Genomic DNA, 19,888 nt, shown 5'->3' on the forward strand with positions numbered 1-19,888 from the left:
GTATGGTTCCGTCCACATGCTTGTTCCAGGTCAGTTTCTGGTCCAGTGTTACCCCCAGATATTTGACCTCTGTTGAGAACGGAATAGTCTTACCATTCATGACAAGTGGTTTAAGTTTGTCCAGTTTCCTCTTGTTCGTGAATGGTACTATAATTGTCTTATCTGCATTGATAGACAATTCATTCTCTCCGCACCATGTATTTATGGTGTTGAGAGCCCTCTGCATAAGGTCTGATAAAGTACTTTGGCAGTTGCCCCTCACCGTCACAACAAGGTCGTCTGCGTACCCCTGAGTGTCGATTCGGAGTTCCGCCATCTTGTGCAGAAGTCCATCCACCGCGAGAGTCCAGAGCAAGGGAGATAGGACACCTCCCTGCGGGCAGCCTCTCACAGTGGCCACTTCGAGAGTAGTGTTAAGCAAGTCTAGCCTAACCACTCTGCTTGAGAGCATGCTTTGCACCCAGCGGATAGTGGTGGAATCCACCTCCTTGGCCCTAAGCCCTTCCACCAGTGTCCGAATGGGTGTATTATCAAAAGCGCCCTCAATATCTAGGAAGGCCGACATGGCTATGTCCTTGTCTTCCAAGGCCCTTTCCACTCTGTCAACTAGCTCCAGCAAGGCAGTCTCTGTAGATCTGCCCCTGCGGTAAGCATGTTGACTGTCGTGTATGGGTTTTCTCAGAAGACAGCTCTCCCTGATATACCAGGGTGACCACTATTTCCTACAACTAAAATTCCCTGACTTTTCCCGGTTTTCCAGGCGTTTTTTCAAGTTTTTCCCTGACCGTAATCTTAAATGTAATAAATATAAAATATATAATTGGAATACATTTTTTGCGCTTTTGCAGAATTATCTGCTAGCAAATCACAATTTATAAATACAATGAAATAATACAAAAACGTAAATAATAAGAAGTAGTATCTGAATAGCTCAGTTGGTAAGAGCGAAAGCATAGTTAGACGGAAGTCGTGGGTTCACATCCTACTTCAGGTGACGTTTTTGTACTGTTTCATTGCATTTAAAAATTGTAATTTGCTATCAGACAGTTCTTACAGTTACCCAATAATTAATTTAATTTTTGACCATTATTGTTAAAAGCTAGGTATACAGGAAAAACCAATTGAAACAGTAGGTACAGTCACCTGCAATAATATGTTACTCTTCGAAGGCCGCAAAAATATGTGACACGCTCTTATGGCTCAACAAATAAGATCGTGTCAGATATTTTTGCGGCCTTTTTTGTGTAACATATTATTGCAGGTGACTGTACCTCTGACTACTGAATTTATTGGATATTAAATGTATCATATAATCGAGCCGCGTGGATCTTTTTTTTTTCAATATTTATTTTGTCTATACCGCCGTGGTTGAGTCAGACCAAGAAAAGTCTGCAGCGGATTTGATAGCCCACGCAGTGCAAGTGTTATTTTAAACGTCAAACTTCTATGAAATTATGACGTATAAATAACACTTGCACTGCGTGGGCTATCAAATGCGCTGCCGACTTTTCTTGGTCCGACTCTAGGATATAGCGTCATAAACGCGTCTTTGCGCAATTATAGACTCTTGCGAAAGATTTTCCACTAATATCTCCTTATTGATGGAAAAGTCACGCTCAGCACTATAAGCGTTTCCGTGGGATAACACCATGACCATTTTTATTAAAGTTTGCATGTCTTTATTTTCCTTTTTTATCAAACCGAGCCAAACATCATCCAGTCGGTGACCATCCTTAATGGAAAATTGTTTCATTCATTTCTCAAATTCAGGTGATTTACAAATATCATTGCAGACCATAGAAGGTAGGATCGTATAGAAGTGGTATACGCGTGCCTCCGTGAGGGACAAAACATACGCAAATGCGACACTGTGATTGGCCGAATTCATTTGTTGCCCACCATAATCCATACTAAATTTACGGTGGGGAACAAATAAAATGTGAGACTGTGACAAGGACAAACAATAATAGCTCTTTCGCTGCTACTCCTACTGAAAGATACATAAGACTATCCTGTTCGGTCACTTCTCGCCACCCTCATGCCAGATTCAGTTTTAATACTAGATTCATGTTGCAGACACTTTTGGCGTTATCTGCTTCATATCCTGAAAGCCGGTTATTTTTGACAAATATGTCCAACACTTTATCGAGCCTCTCTCGTCGGAATTCTGCATTGACTGCGATTGCGGGATCGAAACAAGATATTCCCTTAGTCAAAGCATACGAAATAATTTTAGTGGCGTGATCAACAACGCTAACGTTCTCGAGCCAACGTACGTACTGCACAAAAATTTAATGGGAATGTACTCGAGCCTGAAAACCTTGTATAGTCTTCACGTCGCGCGGGGCTATAGCAGAATAGGTAATAGTATAGAGAACGTAAAAAACGCTAACCTTCCATCCCCAGGCTTTCAGTGATTTTTTAAACGCATTGTTGAGATTATGAAGTCCACAACTCCCCATGTTGAGCAGAATTGGGTCACCTGCTTCGCCCTTACTTTTGAGTTTGGGCTTTAGGTCTTGCAAAAAAATATTATCCATCGAAACCTGCAATATTTTTTTTGTGTCATTGCCATCAGTCGTGGCAATAAAAGCCTCCAACAAATCAGCAGCAGTTGCGTGCCCCAGAAAAGCTGAGCCGTAATATCTACTTCGGACTTGGTTTTTCTCATTGTCCCAATAACGGAAAAAGATGTCCATCTGCCCTTTCTGAGCAACTTTATTAAGGGATTCGTCAAAGCCTATGGTAACGACATCACAATCAGAACATGCTTCTTTTAATTGTCGAAAAAAATATGGCGTCCGTATACAACAGTGTAGGCTATTTTTGTTCTTTGCAAGCGCATTTTTTTTGCGATATCAGAGTCCGGAATCATCAGAGGAAAGAGATCCACGGCTTGTCCACCGCTCCTTTGTTAGCTATGACTTAGTACTTGATACAAACACCAAATGATTTCAGCCTTCGTAACTTCGTCCTTAATCAGCATTGTCATTATAACACGTTTTTCTTTAATATTAGTGTGATGTGATAGAGTGATCGCATTTACCTACTATAGTAGATATTTATAATGTTTGGAGATGGTAAAATTAATAATTTGTTTTTTTATTATGTACTTATATTATGTACAATCGACGTCAAAGATATTTATGTTTACACTTTTGCACCTTACTCCTTTGAAACAAGGCGAAAAATGTAAAGATATCTTTGACGTCGACTGTACATACAGAGACAATTTTTATTCCCTGACCTCCATTAAATTTCCCTGACAATTCCCTGACTTTTCCATGACTAGCGAAATTCCCTGACTTTTCCCGGTTTTCCCGGTTTTCCAGAAAGTGGCCACCCTGTATACTTATCGATTACCTTTCCAAGGTTTTAAGGAGGAACGAGGAGAGACTGATCGGTCTGAAGGACTTGAGTGTGATGTTAGAAAACATCACACTCAATTTAATAAGTGTGTATGCTCCCCAGAGTGGATGTGACGATGTGGCGAAAGAGAAGTTTTGGGAGGATTTTGACGCAGTGACCATGACTATACCAGCAAATGAGGAGATATATGTGGGAGGGGATTTTAATGGACATGTTGGAAGAATGAATGTGGGGTATGATAGAGTGCATGGGGGTTTCGGTTTCGGAATACGTAATACGCAGGGTGAAGCATTGCTACAAGCAGCTACTGCCTTGGACATGGCAATCGCCAATACCTGGTTCCAAAAAAAGGATGATCACCTGATAACCTACAAAAGTGGCAATCACACCACGCAGATTGATTATTTCCTTGTGAAGCGAAATAAGATCAACTGCATCAAAGACACAAAAATAATACCAGGAGAACACCTTACTTCACAGCACAGGCTGCTTGTAATCGATGTGAACATTAAAGTCCAGTCTCGTATGAGAACCGAACGGCCCCCTGCAAAGATAAGATGGCATATGCTAGAGAAGAATGAATGTGCTATAAAATTTAAAGAACGTGTAATAGATAAAATGATAGAAATGAAAGGAATGGAAGGATTGAATGCAAACGAATGTTGGAACGAGATGGCAAATTGTATACGGAGAGTAGCAAAAGATGTATTGGGAGAGTCGAAAGGGAAAGGTGTGATAGATAAGGAAACGTGGTGGTGGAATGAGGAGGTGCAGGAAGTATTAAAGAAAAAGAAGCAGGCATTTAAAGAATGGCAAAGTGTTGAAACTGGGCAGGAAATTGAGAAGGAAATAAAGAGGACAGAATATAAAGAATGTAAGAAGAAAGCAAAGCGTGCAGTTGCTATAGCCAGAACAGCAGCACAGGACCATTTGTACGAGTCTTTAGATAGTCCTAAAGGCGAAAAGCAGCTGTACCGCCTAGACAAAGCGAGAGAAAGAAGTTCCCGGGATATGTCTCATATAAAATGTGTGAAAGATGATGCAGGTAAGGTGATTACGAAAGACGAAGCGATAAAAGAACGTTGGAAAGTCTACTTCGAAAGGTTGATGAATGAGGAAAATGAATGGAACAGGGTACTACAGCACAGGATGATAAATATGGGTGCAGTGAAAGAAATATGTATGGACGAAGTAAGAACGGCTGTGAGAAGTATGAAAAATGGGAAATCTGTAGGACCAGATGATATACCAGGAGAGGTATGGAAGTTACTGCGTGAGGATGGATGTAAGTGGCTGACTTTGTTCTTCAATAAGTTGTTGCATGAAGAAACCATTCCCGACGAATGGTGCGACAGTTTGCTGGTGCCCATTTTTAAAAACAAAGGGGATGTACAGGAATGCAACAACTATAGAGGAATAAAACTCATGTCACATAGCATGAAAGTATGGGAAAAAGTGATAGAGAGACGCCTGAGAGATGAGAGTGATATAACACAAAACCAGTTCGGGTTTATGCCGGGGAGAGGTACAACAGACGCCATTTTTGCACTTCGCCATCTGTGCGAAAAATACAGACATGCCAAAAAGAACCTGCATATGGTGTTTGTTGACCTCGAAAAAGCATACGACCGAGTACCCCGAGAGGTTTTGTGGTGGGCTCTGAAAGAGAAATGCGTGCCTGGGAAGTATGTAGAGCTAATCCGGTCAATGTACAACCGATGTTGTACACGCGTCCGGTCAGCTGCTGGCACCACCGACAAGTTCAGTGTCACGGTAGGCTTGCACCAGGGATCGGCTTTAAGCCCTTCCCTCTTCCTGCTTGTTATGGACGCTCTGTCGTCGGACATACAGGAGGAGGCACCCTGGTGTATGCTGTTTGCCGATGACATGGTGCTTGTTGGTGAAAACGAACTCGAGGTGCAGAGCAGACTTGAGAAATGGCGGCAAAAATTGGAGAATGTTGGCCTGAAGATCAGCAGATCTAAAACAGAACACATGTTCTGCGATTTTGGCGGTCTCTCCAGTTTTGCTGCCATAGAACTCGACGGCGTTACATTGCCGGTCTGCTCCGACTTTAAGTACCTCGGTTCGCTCGTACAGTGCGATGGCGATATTGACCGTGACGTGAAAAACCGGATTAGCACAGGATGGATGAAATGGCGACAGGTCACGGGAACCATTTGCGACGCCCGAATGCCTCTTCGGTTGAAGGGTAAAATTTATAAATCAGTCATAAGACCTGTCGTCATGTATGGATCAGAGTGTTGGGCCCTAAAGGTGACGGATGAAAAGAGATTGCATGTAGCGGAGATGCGAATGTTAAGATGGATGTGTGGCGTGACGAGAATGGATAGGATAAGGAATGAGTATATAAGAGGAAGCCTGAAAGTTGCACCCATAACAGAAAAAGTAAGGGCAAATCGCCTAGCATGGTACGGGTATGTGATGCGGAGGGATGAAAGTCATGTGACGAGAAAGGTATTACGAATGAATGTGGAGGGAAGTACGAGGAAAGGAAAACCGAGGAAAAGGTGGATGGACTGTGTGAGAGATGATATGAAACGAACGCAAGTGAATGATGAAATGACGGGCGACAGAGAGGTGTGGAAGAGAAAGACATGCTGCGCCGACCCCAAGTGAATGGGACAAGGGCAAGAGAATGATGAGAGAATGAGTAACTTGGCCGACTTTTCTGGATCTAGACGATTTCGTAATGACATGACGAAATTACCGCCGCTAAGACGTTCCTGTAACGACTTGTTCGACATCCGCATCCGCATAAACTCCGCATCGATTTTATGCGGATGCGGATGTTGAAAATAAAGCGGAAGTTCCGCGGATGCGGATGCGAATATTCGCAACATCCCTGTTTATAAACTTACTCGTATTTAGGCGTGTCGGCGGCTCGGCTCGGCTGCAGCGTGACGCGCGCGCGCAGGCCGCAGCCCGGCGCCGCCACGAAGCCGGCGCACGGCGCGGGCGCACAGCTGCCCAGCACGCTGCGGCAGAACTTCACGATCGCTGCAACAAAACCTATCTTGTTTTACTTGACGTTGGCTCCGGGCAACACCGCCCTCAAGTCCATACAAAGAAAAAAAAAACCCATCTTGAGTACCAATAATATTGTAGTTGTGGTAGCGGGATCAGACTCCAAAGAAAACAACCGAATCACTTTCACAGCTGTATTGTAGCAAAGCGGTACATAGTCTCAAGCACAAGCGAAGGAAAGATAATGTAAACAAATGCGTAAATCGTAAGCAGTAAGCGAGCGCGGGCGCAGCGCGGAGCGGCATGCATTCGCCGTCAGGTTGGGTGTCGGACTCGCGTGGCGGGGCAGCGCGGCCGGCGCGGGCGCGCACCTCGTCGAGCCGGTTTCTGGTGTGACGTCACGGCGGCCTGTCCAGAGTTTCGACACAGTAGATAGGATAATTTGTTTGTATTGATGTTGATTTTAAAATATGTTTATTTATTTATATATTGCATGTGTGTTACTATAGTGAAAGTGAATGTTTTTATATATTTATTTATGTGTTTATATTTATATATATTGTATTTAATAATTTATATTTACTGTATGTGTAACTTTATTATTTATGTTTAGTGTTGTAAATATCTGGTATTAATATTACATGCTATCTATGTATATAAGTAAATATTATATTATTTATTATTATGTACATGCACTTAATAGTGGTTACACCACAATATTATAACTACAGATACATTGTGTGCAATATAATAACGACACTGCTAAAGGTGGGATCAGACGGTTAACTCGAATGAATGTTCACTTGAGTGAATGATTCATTTTTCTTTCATTGCATGTTATACCATAACCTGTTTTCCAAGAAGTCTAGATACTATCCACAGGATTCGAGAAAAATATGCAAAATCGGAATGAACATTCACTCTGTGTTCCAAGTGACCATTTTTTGTTCATTCGGAGTGCGAGTGAAAGATGCCGAATGAAAATATCCAAACTGTTGGATTATTTCACTAATGAACTCATTTTTCACTTTTGGTTCATTTTGTGTTCACACGTATCACTTTGAGTGAAAGATGAATAATGAAACACGAAAATGAACACAAAATGAACCGTCTGATTTCACCTAAAGGCAGTCGTGGGTAAGGCTAAAGGACAAAAACTTTTAGTTGTTTTCTTCACGTTGGCTCACCTGAAGCGACAGGGTGTTCAGAATTGAGCTCCGCCGACAGTATGCAGGAGAGGACTTCGTGCAGAGAGCCCGCGCTTCCAGTCAACAAGGAGACCTTGGCGACGGCGGTGCTGCCGCGGGTTATGGTGCCCGTCTTGTCGAAGATCACCGTTTTCACCTGGTCAAATAAGTTATTTAATAATACATTTAACATTTTATAACGCTTTTGTGTTTTTACATCGGCATTATATTGCGATAGCAAGAGGGACAGGTGCTCCGTCTCTCTCTAAGTATACATATTTTATTATTTACTCGTAATGCATGTTAATTACAAGATCTCATGTTTTGAAAAGATGTGTCCCGCCGAGTTTGTTGCCGGGCCCGTATTGGGTTCATCATCATCATCATATCAGCCAGAGGACGTCCACTGCTGGACATAGGCCTCACCCAGAGAGTGCCACAATGACCGGTCTTGCGCCACCCGCATCCAGCGGACTCCCGCGGCCTTTACCAGGTCATCAGTCCACCTTGTGGGGGGTCTACCCACGCTGCGCCTTCCGGTACGTGGTCGCCATTCGAGAACCTTACAATGGCCATCGGTTCTACGGGCATATTGAGTTACCCTCCTCCAATTGAGGGGGGATTTAAATCTTCTCGAGGCAGAGGTGTAGGGTTGGAGCCGGTGTAGCTTTATTTGACGTTCATAAGCGCATTGTAATATGCCTACTTGAATAATAAACTGTATTTATCTTTATCATACTATATGCTTTTTTTAAGTGGCTCCGCGCCTTTGACTAAGAATCCGTTTCTGGCCCCGACACCACTGGTCACCATCACAGCAGTAGGCGTGGCCGGTCCCAGCGCACGGACACGCTATAGCCAGGACACTAAGTGCGAGAGGGACAGGTGCTTTGTCTCTCTCTATCTACATACCTTATGTGCATTTTCAAGTGGCTCCGCGCCTTTGACCAGCAACCCGTTCCTGGCCCCGACTCCGGAAGCTACCATGACAGCGGTAGGCGTGGCCAGCCCAAGTGCACACGGACACGCTATAGCCAGGACACTAAGTGCGAGAGGGACAGGTGCTTTGTCTCTCTCTATCTACATACCTTGTGTGCATTTTCAAGTGGCTCCGCGCTTTTGACCAGCAACCCGTTCCTGGCCCCGTCTCCGGAGGCCACCATGACAGCGGTGGGCGTGGCCAGCCCAAGTGCACACGGACACGCTATGGCCAGGACACTAAGTGCGAGAGGGACAGGTGCTTTGTCTCTCTCTATCTACATACCTTATGTGCATTTTCAAGTGGCTCCGCGCCTTTGACCAGCAACCCGTTCCTGGCCCCGACTCCGGAAGCCACCATGACAGCGGTAGGCGTGGCCAGCCCAAGTGCACACGGACACGCTATAGCCAGGACACTAAGTGCGAGAGGGACAGGTGCTTTGCCTCTCTATCTACATACCTTATGTGCATTTTCAAGTGGCTCCGCGCCTTTGACCAGCAATCCATTCCTGGCCCCGACTCCGGAAGCCACCATGACAGCGGTGGGCGTGGCCAGCCCAAGTGCAAACGGACACGCTATAGCCAGGACACTAAGTGCGAGGGGGACAGGCGCTTTGTCTCTCCCTATCTACATACCTTATGTGCATTTTCAAGTGGCTCCGCACCTTTGACCAGCAATCCATTCCTCGCCCCGACTCCGGATGCCACCATGACAGCGGTGGACGTGGCCAGCCCAAGTGCGCACGGACACGCTATAGCCAGGACACTTATAGCGAAAGGGACAGGTGCTTTGTCTCTCTATCTACATACCTTATGTGCGTTTTCAAGTGGCTCCGCGCCTTTGACCAGCAACCCGTTCCTGGCCCCGACTCCGGAGGCCACCATGACAGCGGTGGGCGTGGCCAGCCCAAGTGCGCACGGACACGCTATAGCCAGGACACTAAGTGCGAAGTGGAAGGCGGTTTGCACGATCAGCTCCCAGTCAGAGAAGCCGGAATTTAGATACGAGTCCTGCAAACAAACAATAGGGTACTTTTATAACTAACACGGGACTTAGGGTCGGTTGCACCAAACTGTTCGTATCGTTATAGAGTTCGCAAAATTTTTATGTATGGAAAGTTTCATAGTAAAGCGCCGGGGCGCGCCGGCTGACGTTGATCAGTCTGTCAAATGTGGTTGGTGCAGCTGGCCCTTAATCGCGTAAAACTTACGTTTATTTATGGCCTGACGTTTCGAACGTGACGTTACGTTAGTGGTCACGGGCAGACTGGCGAGGAATTGTATCAACATCTTCTTGCAGCTCGAAAGTATTGAGTGATAATCGTGTTAGTTTAAATCAATATAATAGAATTTGACTACCAGTCAAATCAGTTTCTTTTTTCGAACTGTCAAAACGATTTGCCACTACGGAATTTATATGAAACATTACACAATGACGTCACGGTCGAGTAACCTACTCTTTATACTTCTATACGATTTATAAAATAGAAATTATTGTCTTATAATAACTGCCGTGTAAGTTTCTCTATTAATTAATGTTCTGGTGCTTTATTTCATGCATGGTGTGAAATAATTCATTCTAAATACATTGTATTATATACATTATGTGACAAGAGAGGTATGGGCACTGTGAATGTCATCTCCCTGTGTGTGGTAGGACACAGCAAAGCGGATGTCATTCCAGATCTAGAGTGGACCCCAACTGGGGAAGTTATTCCACCTTACAGAAAACCGCAGCCAAATAACACTAGACCCTCATAGTGTTGTGTTCCTGCCGGTGAGTAAGGTTGCCAGAGCTCAACGAGGGTGCGGAGTGTTAGGGTTGGCAACGCGCATGTAACTCCTCTGGAGTTGCAGGCGTCCATAGGCTACAGAGACTGCTTACCATCAGGCGGGCCGTATACTAGTTGTACTGTGTAATTCTTCAGACGTAGAATTAAAAAAACCGGACAAGTGCGAGTCGGACTCGCCCACCGAGGGTTCCGTACTTTTTAGTATTTGTTATAGCGGCAACAAAAATACATCATCTGTGAGAATGTCAACTGTCTAGCTAACACGGTTCATGAGATACAGCCTGGTGACAGACACACTGACGGACGGACAGACAGACAGACGGACAGTAGAGTCTTAGTGATAAGGTCCCGTTTTTACCCTTTGGGTACGGAACCCTAAAAAAAATCACTGTAAGAAGTAACACTTACCGGCATGATGTTTTTGATGACGTCAACATTTATAGCGCCGGCGACCATCCAGGATACCAACGTAAGAACAGACAGACCTATAACTATCGGGACGAAGTACCTGGAAACAAATGAGATATACAATTATAACGTATGTCGGTACAGTGTTTCGTTTTTCGTTTTGGCCCATCCACTTCACTGCGTGCTTCGGGTTGCAGTCCGTCTGTATCAGCCCTTAAGAATAGAAAGCAATACCGTAAAATGGGGTTACTTTGATTCGTGGGGTAACATTGAACATCGATTTTTAAACTAAAAGGAATTCGTTTCTGAATGCTTTCATCATCTATTTCTGCTAAGCATGCCAACCACGTCAGAACATGTTAAAGACCGCGTTACAAATCTCAACTCCCTATTCCTCAAAAATCGACAATGAATGTTACCCCGTGAATCAAAGTAACCCCGTTTTACGGTACGCTGTTCCACATTTTTTTATCAAACAAATAATAAATGTTCGTATAGCTTCGATAGGCAACTGGTATTTTCATTTTATGAAAATAACATCGCTATATGCAAAGAAATCGAGTTTGGAGTATCGAGACAAACCATTCTGGTTTAACGATGCTTTTGGATCAAAATATTATGTAATTGTGATTTATCTCTAATAAATAAAATAAATAATAAAATAAAAATTGTTTAAAATTTAAACTATACATGTTCGCGCCAAAAAGGCGGCCGCCATTCGTGTGAATTTGTGACGTCATCATGGCAGTGCAGTAACAATGAAACGTCAAACGTGAAGTGCAAACGGAACACTTTTTTTTGCTATAGTGACGTCACTCATGAGAAAATGGAAAGGAATAAATGATTAAATAACTAAACGTACCCGGCTATAGTGTCGGCTAGCCGCTGTATGGGGGCCTTACTGCTCTGGGCGTCTTCCACCAGTCGAACTATTTGGGCGAGAGTGCTGCTTTCGTCTGTATGAGTGGCGGACATGAGTACCTATAAAACGACTACCAGGCAATAAATGATTAAATAACTAAACGTACCCGGCTATGGTGTCAGCCAGCCGCTGTATGGGGGCCTTACTGCTCTGGGCGTCTTCCACCAGTCGAACCATTTGGGCGAGAGTGCTGCTTTCGTCTGTATGAGTGGCGGACATGAGTACCTATAAAACGACTACCAGGCAATAAATGATTAAATAACTAAACGTACGCGACTATGGTGTCAGCCAGTCACTGTATGCTGCCTTACTGCTCTGGGCGTCTTCCACCAGTCGAACTATTTGGGCGAGAGTGCTGCTTTCGTCTGTATGAGTGGCGGACATGAGTACCTATAAAACGACTACCAGGCAATAAATGATTAAATAACTAAACGTACCCGACTATGGTGTCAGCCAGTCACTGTATGCTGCCTTACTGCTCTGGGCGTCTTCCACCAGTCGAACTATTTGGGCGAGAGTGCTGCTTTCGTCTGTATGAGTGGCGGACATGAGTACCTATAAAACGACTACCAGGCAATAAATGATTAAATAACTAAACGTACCCGGCTATGGTGTCAGCCAGCCGCTGTATGGGGGCCTTACTGCTCTGGGCGTCTTCCACCAGTCGAACCATTTGGGCGAGAGTACTGCTTTCGTCTCTATGAGTGGCGGACATGAGTACCTATAAAACGATTACCACGGAATAAATGATTAAATAACTAAACGTACCCGGCTATGGTGTAAGCCAGCCGCTGAATGGGCGCCTTACTGCTCTGGGCATCTTCCACCAGTCGAACTATTTGGGCTAGAGTACCTATAAAACGACTACCAGGCAATAAATGATTAAATAACTAAACGTACCCGGCTATGGTGTCAGCCAGCCGCTGTATGGGGGCCTTACTGCTCTGGGCGTCTTCCACCAGTCGAACTATCTGGGCTAGAGTGCTGCATTCGCCTGTGTGAGTGGCGGACACAAGTAACGCTCCGTGCTGGTTTATACTGCCTCCGATTACTAGGGAATCTGGGGAAATAATACATTTCATAATGGTGTAAAAACTCATATCATTACTAATCTACAAATTTAAAAAATCCAACATCGTAACAAATTAGGGGTCATCCATTAATTACGTCACACGAATTTCTAGGTTTTTTGACCCCTACCCCCTCCTTGTCACACTTGGTCACATTTGGCAAACCCCTCCCCCCTAGTGTGACGTCACATTTTTTCTACGAAATCGCCAAATCGAATTAAGTAAGTACCTAAGTATTATTAATATTTTATCAAAATATTTTTGACGATATAAATATTAGTAATTTTATAACCCAAAACTGCTTAGGAAAGAAAATTATACGAATAAAAACGATTATCGTTTTAAAAACTTGTTATTTAAATGTACAGCGAATAAAATAATTTAAATAAATTTTCGGTTACTGATGAATTTAAAGTGACGTCACAAAGTTTGTGTCTCCCCCCTCCCCCATGTCACAATATGTCACATTTTCTTGACCCCCTCCCTCCCCCTAAACGTGTGATGTAATTAATGGATGACCCCTTAACAAAAACAATTATTTTGTGAGAATGGTGGCTAACTTTCATTGTTATACATCCAAACGGTACCTAATTGCCTTATCCCTATAAAATTATACCCTAGTGGATAAAGTATATCGACTTTCTTTGTCACCACAATATGAAATCTCGTTGTCGCCATATTGAGTTTTGATAACTGTCATGTCTTAAACTTTAGAAATTTTAATTTTTATTATATTTTAAAACAAAATAAAAGTTTAGAAATAAATTAAAAGTGGAAGAATTCACTGTCTCGAACTCGAGGTTAAGAATTTTAGTAATTTTATGGTAGATGTCGCTAGGCGCCTCCCTAAGGCGCATATGATGAAAATCTTCAGTCCTCGAGTCATGTCTCGGTAGCTTAGTTGGCAGAGCGATGGGCTAGTAATCCAGGGTCACGGGTTCGAGCGTAGCCCGAGATAGTGTTTTTTTTTTACTTTTAATTTATTTCTAAGCTTTACGACATTTCTTTTGCACACGAAATTTCTTTTTCATTTTTGCAGACGTTACTTTTTACAAAATATTTGGATTATTAAGTTACCTACCTTTAGTTTTAGCCACTGGCATGGATTCACCGGTAATAAGTGACTCGTCGCACGTGCTCTGTCCGGATATAACTTTGCCGTCCACCGGTATTTTAGCTCCCGGCACTACCTGATCAAACGAAATTAACATTATAAATTATAATAATACTTCGTTTCTGTTTACACGAAAATGGCTGTAGGGTTACACCTTTCAGGGTTACACCTTTCCATACTTACACTTTTTAAACCCTTACACATACCAAAGTCATATCCACTAACATGATTCTGGCAACTAGAGCTACCATACCAATATGTGTACCTCTATAAGTAGTGTGGTAACTCTGGTTACCTAACAGGTTGTATATGCAAATCTCTAATAATTACGATATAAACTCACTTTTAACACATCTCCCCGCTCTACCAGCTCCACCGGTATGTTCTTCTCACTCAGCACTTGTCCATTCGCGTCTAGGTTTACTAACACAGCCTCCGTCGCTTTTAGCGATAGCAGCTTGGATAGAGCTTCTGACGTTTTGCCCTGGAAACAGATAATATTTTAACGGAGATAAAGATCAACTTGGAACTTACTTACTATATGTATATTTAAAACCTACTATTGTACCTACCTATGTTGGCTATGTTTGACAAATAAATAATTTGGAATTTGGAAGAAATCAAATATTAATATACATGGTGGTTAAAAAATAACTGCATTCCCGTTGCCAATGCCAGTGAGGTTTTGGGATTATACTGAGCAAGTTTTACTATGGGACCAACCCCGAAATCGAAAAAAAAAATAAACCCTCCCCTAGAAAATGGACCAGCTTTATATATGAAACAGCCAGTTTTTTTTCGCGATTTCGTGGTTCGTCCCATAGTAAAAGTAGCTCAGTATAATCCCAAAACCTCCCCGGCAACGGGAATGTAGTTATTTTTTAGCCACCCTGTATAAATATAAATAATACACGAGAATTTGGGACCCGTACCGCTGCAGGCGAGTTATCTAACGTTCAGGACGTTAGCCGCGTAATCTAAAGACGCCAGTTTGAATGCGGTTTGGTCACTTTTTTTAGTAAGTATATGACATCTATTTCAGTTTATAATTTATATATAACAGTGTTTGTAATTTATATATAACTTAAAAACACAAATATTAAATCAAATAATTTGTTACGGGTTATATAATAAATACCTTAGCGATGTGCTCAAGCCACCTGCCCAACGAGACGAAGACTAACAACATGGGTGGTGTGTCGAAGAACGTCATGGGGCTTGTGTCTTTCTGTAACGCCATCGCCGCCGCCACCACCGCTAGGGAGTACGCGTAACTGAAATGGAAGAATATTCATTGTTATTTATTTCTAGCCGGCCTAAGTTAAATCTTCTCGAGGCAGAGGTGTAGGGTTGGAGCCGGTGTAGCTTTATTTGACGTTCATAAGCGCATTGTAATATGCCTACTTGAATAATAAACTATCTTTTTCACGCCACTGTTCGGAAATGTGCCAAAAGATGATCTAAAACCAAGCTGCAAAATAGGCAATAGCTGTAGCACCTGAACCACCACTACTACAATGTTTCATTGTTATCATCATCTGTCATTGGTGACGGTTCGCTACAGCAATGAGTATAATTTAAAATATAAAAATCAATAAAAGGTCTTTTTTGGCGCAACTTTTTCCTTCAAAAATAAAATTAGGTTATTTATAGGACCAATTTCTTGTTTTAAAAAAAGCAATGTTCATTCATTCAGTCAGTTCATTCGATTCACGCTTAAGGCGTTTTTTACTTTTGTAGCTGTTTGTGGTTGTTTTAGCAAAAACGCTTCTAAGTTTGGAGTTGGTCGGAAGAAAATGATATTATTACGCTGACACCTACCGAAATTCAAGAGACAGCACAGGCAGTGGCTAGTAATTTGCTACCAGAGAAATCGCGGGCTAGTACTTATAGTTATGCAAATGTTTTATTATTTCCTCGCAGTAGTCGTGAAAAGCACTATGTAATGCCTCGGCCGGAAACGCTAAAGATGGACTCGTATTATTTGAGGGCCTCCACTAACGTGTCGGCCCTCAAACTCACTCGTCCATCTTATGGCGGTTTTCCGTCCTCTCCTACAATGTACTATATCTTTATCTTTGCCAATTGTGGTAAAGATAAACCATTTCTTTGATCACTACAGGAGCATTCCACGGGCTGTCCCGTACAAACGCATTTTATTTCCTGTGTTGCGACTTTTTTTCGGCATTTAAAGCAGACGATTATTTTTCTGTGCATATTTTTGACCATTTGTCATAAAAAAGGATACTCTTATACCAGGGGCCTATTGCATAACAAACTACAACTAATATTACAAGCGGAACTCCTTTTCTAATTTCACTTATTAAATAAGGAGTTCCGCTTGTAATATTAGTTGTAGTTTGTTATGCAATAGGCCCCTGGTCTGCAAATTTTCAGAAAATCGCGTTCGTACGGGACACACGGTAGACAATTTCATGGAATGCTCCTACATGGGTCTCTAATGTCTCTATTGTTTCCCATAAAGTTTTAAGTCATACAAAACTCTATATTGCACACCTCACATACTCGTAGTTTCCAATAAATGTACAGTAACATAAACAAAGACAATAGAGGTAACAACAGGCGGTCTTATCGCTTAAGAGCGAGTCATTATTGTTTGTCCGCATTTTCGTTAGTCATAATCTGGTTTTTCTCAGAAACGCTTTTCAGGATTGCCATAAAACAAACCTTACCTAACCTATCTATAGGATAACCTTACGAAAATCCTAAAAAGTTACCGGTTTCAGAACTATGACTAATGATAATCTGACAATCATTATATTATGACTTTCAATAATTATGTCAAACAAAGGGATCCGTCACTACATAAGTACATATATAGGAATAATATTTAATGTGTATGTCCAAACCTCTAAAAAAATAGTAGATTGTACAACAAGGGCATAAAGTGACCCATTTTTACCCGAGGCAATTTTTTGGTCTGAGCGAAGCGAAGACCAAAATAGCAGACGAGGGTAAAAATGGACATTTATGCCCTTGTTGTACACTCTGCTTTTCACTTCGATTGCGAGGAAAATAATTATATTTTTCACGACAATTTACACCACGAAATTGTCGTAAAGCGAAAGAACATAATACATAACCAATTCCCGCCAACTAACTTTTTAATTATTTTTTTTTAATTTTCAACATGTGATCAGGTTTTCTGCCAAGTCAAACATTTCGGAGCATTTTTGAACGATAATCGACTCCTATTTTATGTGAATTACTAAATTTGATGACAGAAAATACGGATTTCTAATAAATTGTAGCAAAAATAAAATAATATAACAAGTTTTGTCATCTACACAATTTTATTGCTCAGTAAAATTGTGCAATATGTTTTAACTGTTTGGCTGTTGAGACCGATTACCTTAGTCTTAGAAGAAAATTTTACTTTTATGCTCTAGAGCATAAAATGCGATTTTATGTCGTCTACGCACGACATAAAGGTGCACTTTTTGAGCATGAGAAGTGAAAAAACTATTTTATGCAGCTTGTAATCTTAACCAGTCACATGCTTTTGGTAGCTGTAGCTACCAGCTGTAACCCTTATTTTATTATAATAGATGTCACTGAAAAAAATCATTCAGGATTTTTTAATACTACGTCGGTGACAAACATAGCCTATGGACGCCTACAACTCCAGATGTGTTACATGCGTTGCCGACCCTAACACCCCGCACCCTCGAATAAGAATTTAAACGAATGTATACCTTATAGTAGTAGTCATAGAGATGAGTACGTCCATGTTGGACGTCCCGTGACTCAACGCCTTATATGCTTGCTTGTAGAAATGCCATCCACCGATGAACTGGAAAAATCAGAGAAAATTAATAAAATATTGTCTTTGGTTACCGCGATAGTTATGCAGAAAATAATAGTTATTTGTTTTACAAAGGGGCAAAGTTGTTGAAAGTGAACCACGAGCGTAGCGAGTGCATTTTCTTATTTTTGATATCACCTGCGCGCCGACACGGCGATCCTGACTGTCACACGTCCTCGTGTGCAATGAGGTCTATAGCTTACAGAGCCACTAGTTAAGTAGGTACCTGCACGGGGGTCGCCAGTAGGAACATGATAAGGTTCTCCAAGCCCAGGCCAGGCAGCACGCAGCACATATCCCGAGGGTCGTGGTGGTGGCCCATATTGGCCATGAAATACGCCATCACCACCATGCACGGCCCGCCGAAGAGGACGGAGATTAGGAACGCATTTCATTTTCTTAATTATGATATCACCTGCGTGCCGACACGGCGATCCTGACTGTCACACATCCTCGTGTGCAATGAGCCATCTAATAGTCAGAGCCAGTTAAGTACCTGCACAGGGGTCGCCAGTAGGAACATGATCAGATTCTCCAAGCTCAGGCCAGGCAACACGCAGCACATATCCCGAGGGTCGTGATGGTGGCCCATATTGACCATGAAATACGCCATCACCACCATGCACGGCCCGCCAAAGAGGACGGAGATTAGGAACGCATTTGATTTTCTTATTTATGATATCACCTGCGCGTCGACACGGCGTTCCTGACTGTCACACGTCCTCGTATGCAATGAGCCATGTAAGTCATACGAGGACGAGGTCTATAGCTCACAGAGCCAGTTAAGTACCTGCACAGGGGTCGCCAGCAGAAACATGATGAGGTTCTCCAAGCTCAGGCCAGGCAGCACGCAGCACATATCCCGAGGGTCGTGGTGGTGGCCCATATTGGCCATGAAATATGCCATCGCCACCATGCACGGCCCGCCGAAGAGCAGAGAGATTAGGAACGCGTTCCGCCATTTTCTTATTTCTTCTCTGGAAAATAAAACAAAGTCAGACCTTGGGTTAAGTACCCACCCTAGTATGGACAAATATAACACAATTTGAAATATTTCAATAAAAGTACAACATTTTCATAAGACTTCCCAGTCCCACATCTTGCTAGATCAATCTACCTTTGATTGCACTACAAAAATAGTTTCTTAACACTTTGACTGCCAACGACGTCAACTGACGCGTGCGGCTTCAGCCCAATAACACCCTTCGAGCATTCCGACAAGTTCACGATAGACGTAGCGTTCAAAGGGTTATGAAGTGTGGAAATAATGATGTGACGTGACTTTTAGTTTTCAATTGGCGTTTTTCGATAAGCGATTGATGTGATGAACGAATAAAACAATAATTGAATGATTGATGATGAAGTCAATCAGACTTTAAAATATGTATAACGCAGTAAAGTGTCATCCTTACGTGTCTTATCGTGTAAACAAATGTGGCGTCAAAGTGTAATTCCAACAATACGATTCATAGACAATCTAGACATCGTAATGTCAGATGTTTTTGAGGTGATCCGTTCGTTACTGCGATTATTGATGAAAATCTTATTAGATATGATATTTTTCAGTGGTTATTTGGTTGATTTGAATACTTTGTTTACAATCATTTCTTTAATTAAGTATACAATAACATTTTAAGTGATGAATATTTTTATTTATTTAAATAATCTTTATTGCACAATACACAAGTACAAATGGCGGACTTAATGCCTTAAGGCATTCTCTACTAGTTAACCAATGGGTCAAACCAGAAAGATTATGTAGGTGCAGTGTCTTTAAAGTATATGAATTAGTAAACAAGACTACATATACTTAATACAAATAAACCTATATAGATATTTATATACCTAGTGTATAATTCTAAGGAAATATTGTGTAACTCTAAGGAAAAGTGTGATAATGTCTTCGAGAAGTGTTTGTTTACATGATAGGACAAGTAAGGATGAATACACTTTAGACAAGAAACGGGTTATTCGCGGATGGTCTAGAACGCAAAATGACTAGTGTAATATTTTGCCTACATCACTTTTAGTCTACATCGCGAACGGTCCAGAACGCAAAATGACTAGTGTAATATTTTGCCTACATCACTTTTAGTCTACATCGCGAACGGTCCAGAACGCAAAATGACTAGTGTAATATTTTGCCTACATCACTTTTAGTCTACATCGCGAACGGTCCAGAACGCAAAATGACTAGTGTAATATTTTGCCTACATCACTTTTAGTCTACATC

The 19,888-nt window shown here is 42.1% G+C and overlaps 1 protein-coding gene and 1 long non-coding RNA gene across 3 annotated transcripts in view; one reads left to right on the forward strand and one right to left on the reverse strand.

Moving 5' to 3' along the window:
• Positions 1–10,425, forward strand: part of LOC134803823 (uncharacterized) — a 178,104-nt gene extending 167,679 nt beyond the window's left edge. For both annotated transcript variants that reach the window (XR_010146022.1, XR_010146023.1), the window contains exon 2: positions 10,141–10,425. This is a non-coding gene — a long non-coding RNA (uncharacterized LOC134803823). The remainder of the gene's footprint in view (positions 1–10,140) is intronic.
• The window catches only part of LOC134803794 (copper-transporting ATPase 1), a 69,096-nt gene that overhangs the window by 15,209 nt on the left and 33,999 nt on the right, over positions 1–19,888 (reverse strand). The window contains exons 11-20 of the mRNA XM_063776629.1: positions 18,446–18,632; positions 17,546–17,643; positions 14,968–15,103; positions 14,173–14,313; positions 13,797–13,905; positions 12,546–12,705; positions 10,724–10,823; positions 9,333–9,533; positions 7,545–7,701; positions 6,252–6,390 (exon numbers count right to left, since the gene is read on the reverse strand). Of these exons, the coding sequence (XP_063632699.1) occupies positions 6,252–6,390; positions 7,545–7,701; positions 9,333–9,533; positions 10,724–10,823; positions 12,546–12,705; positions 13,797–13,905; positions 14,173–14,313; positions 14,968–15,103; positions 17,546–17,643; positions 18,446–18,632 (1,428 nt within the window). The remainder of the gene's footprint in view (positions 1–6,251; positions 6,391–7,544; positions 7,702–9,332; positions 9,534–10,723; positions 10,824–12,545; positions 12,706–13,796; positions 13,906–14,172; positions 14,314–14,967; positions 15,104–17,545; positions 17,644–18,445; positions 18,633–19,888) is intronic.

Source organism: Cydia splendana, chromosome 27 (assembly GCF_910591565.1).
Source record: "Cydia splendana chromosome 27, ilCydSple1.2, whole genome shotgun sequence".
Taxonomy (NCBI): domain Eukaryota; kingdom Metazoa; phylum Arthropoda; class Insecta; order Lepidoptera; family Tortricidae; genus Cydia; species Cydia splendana.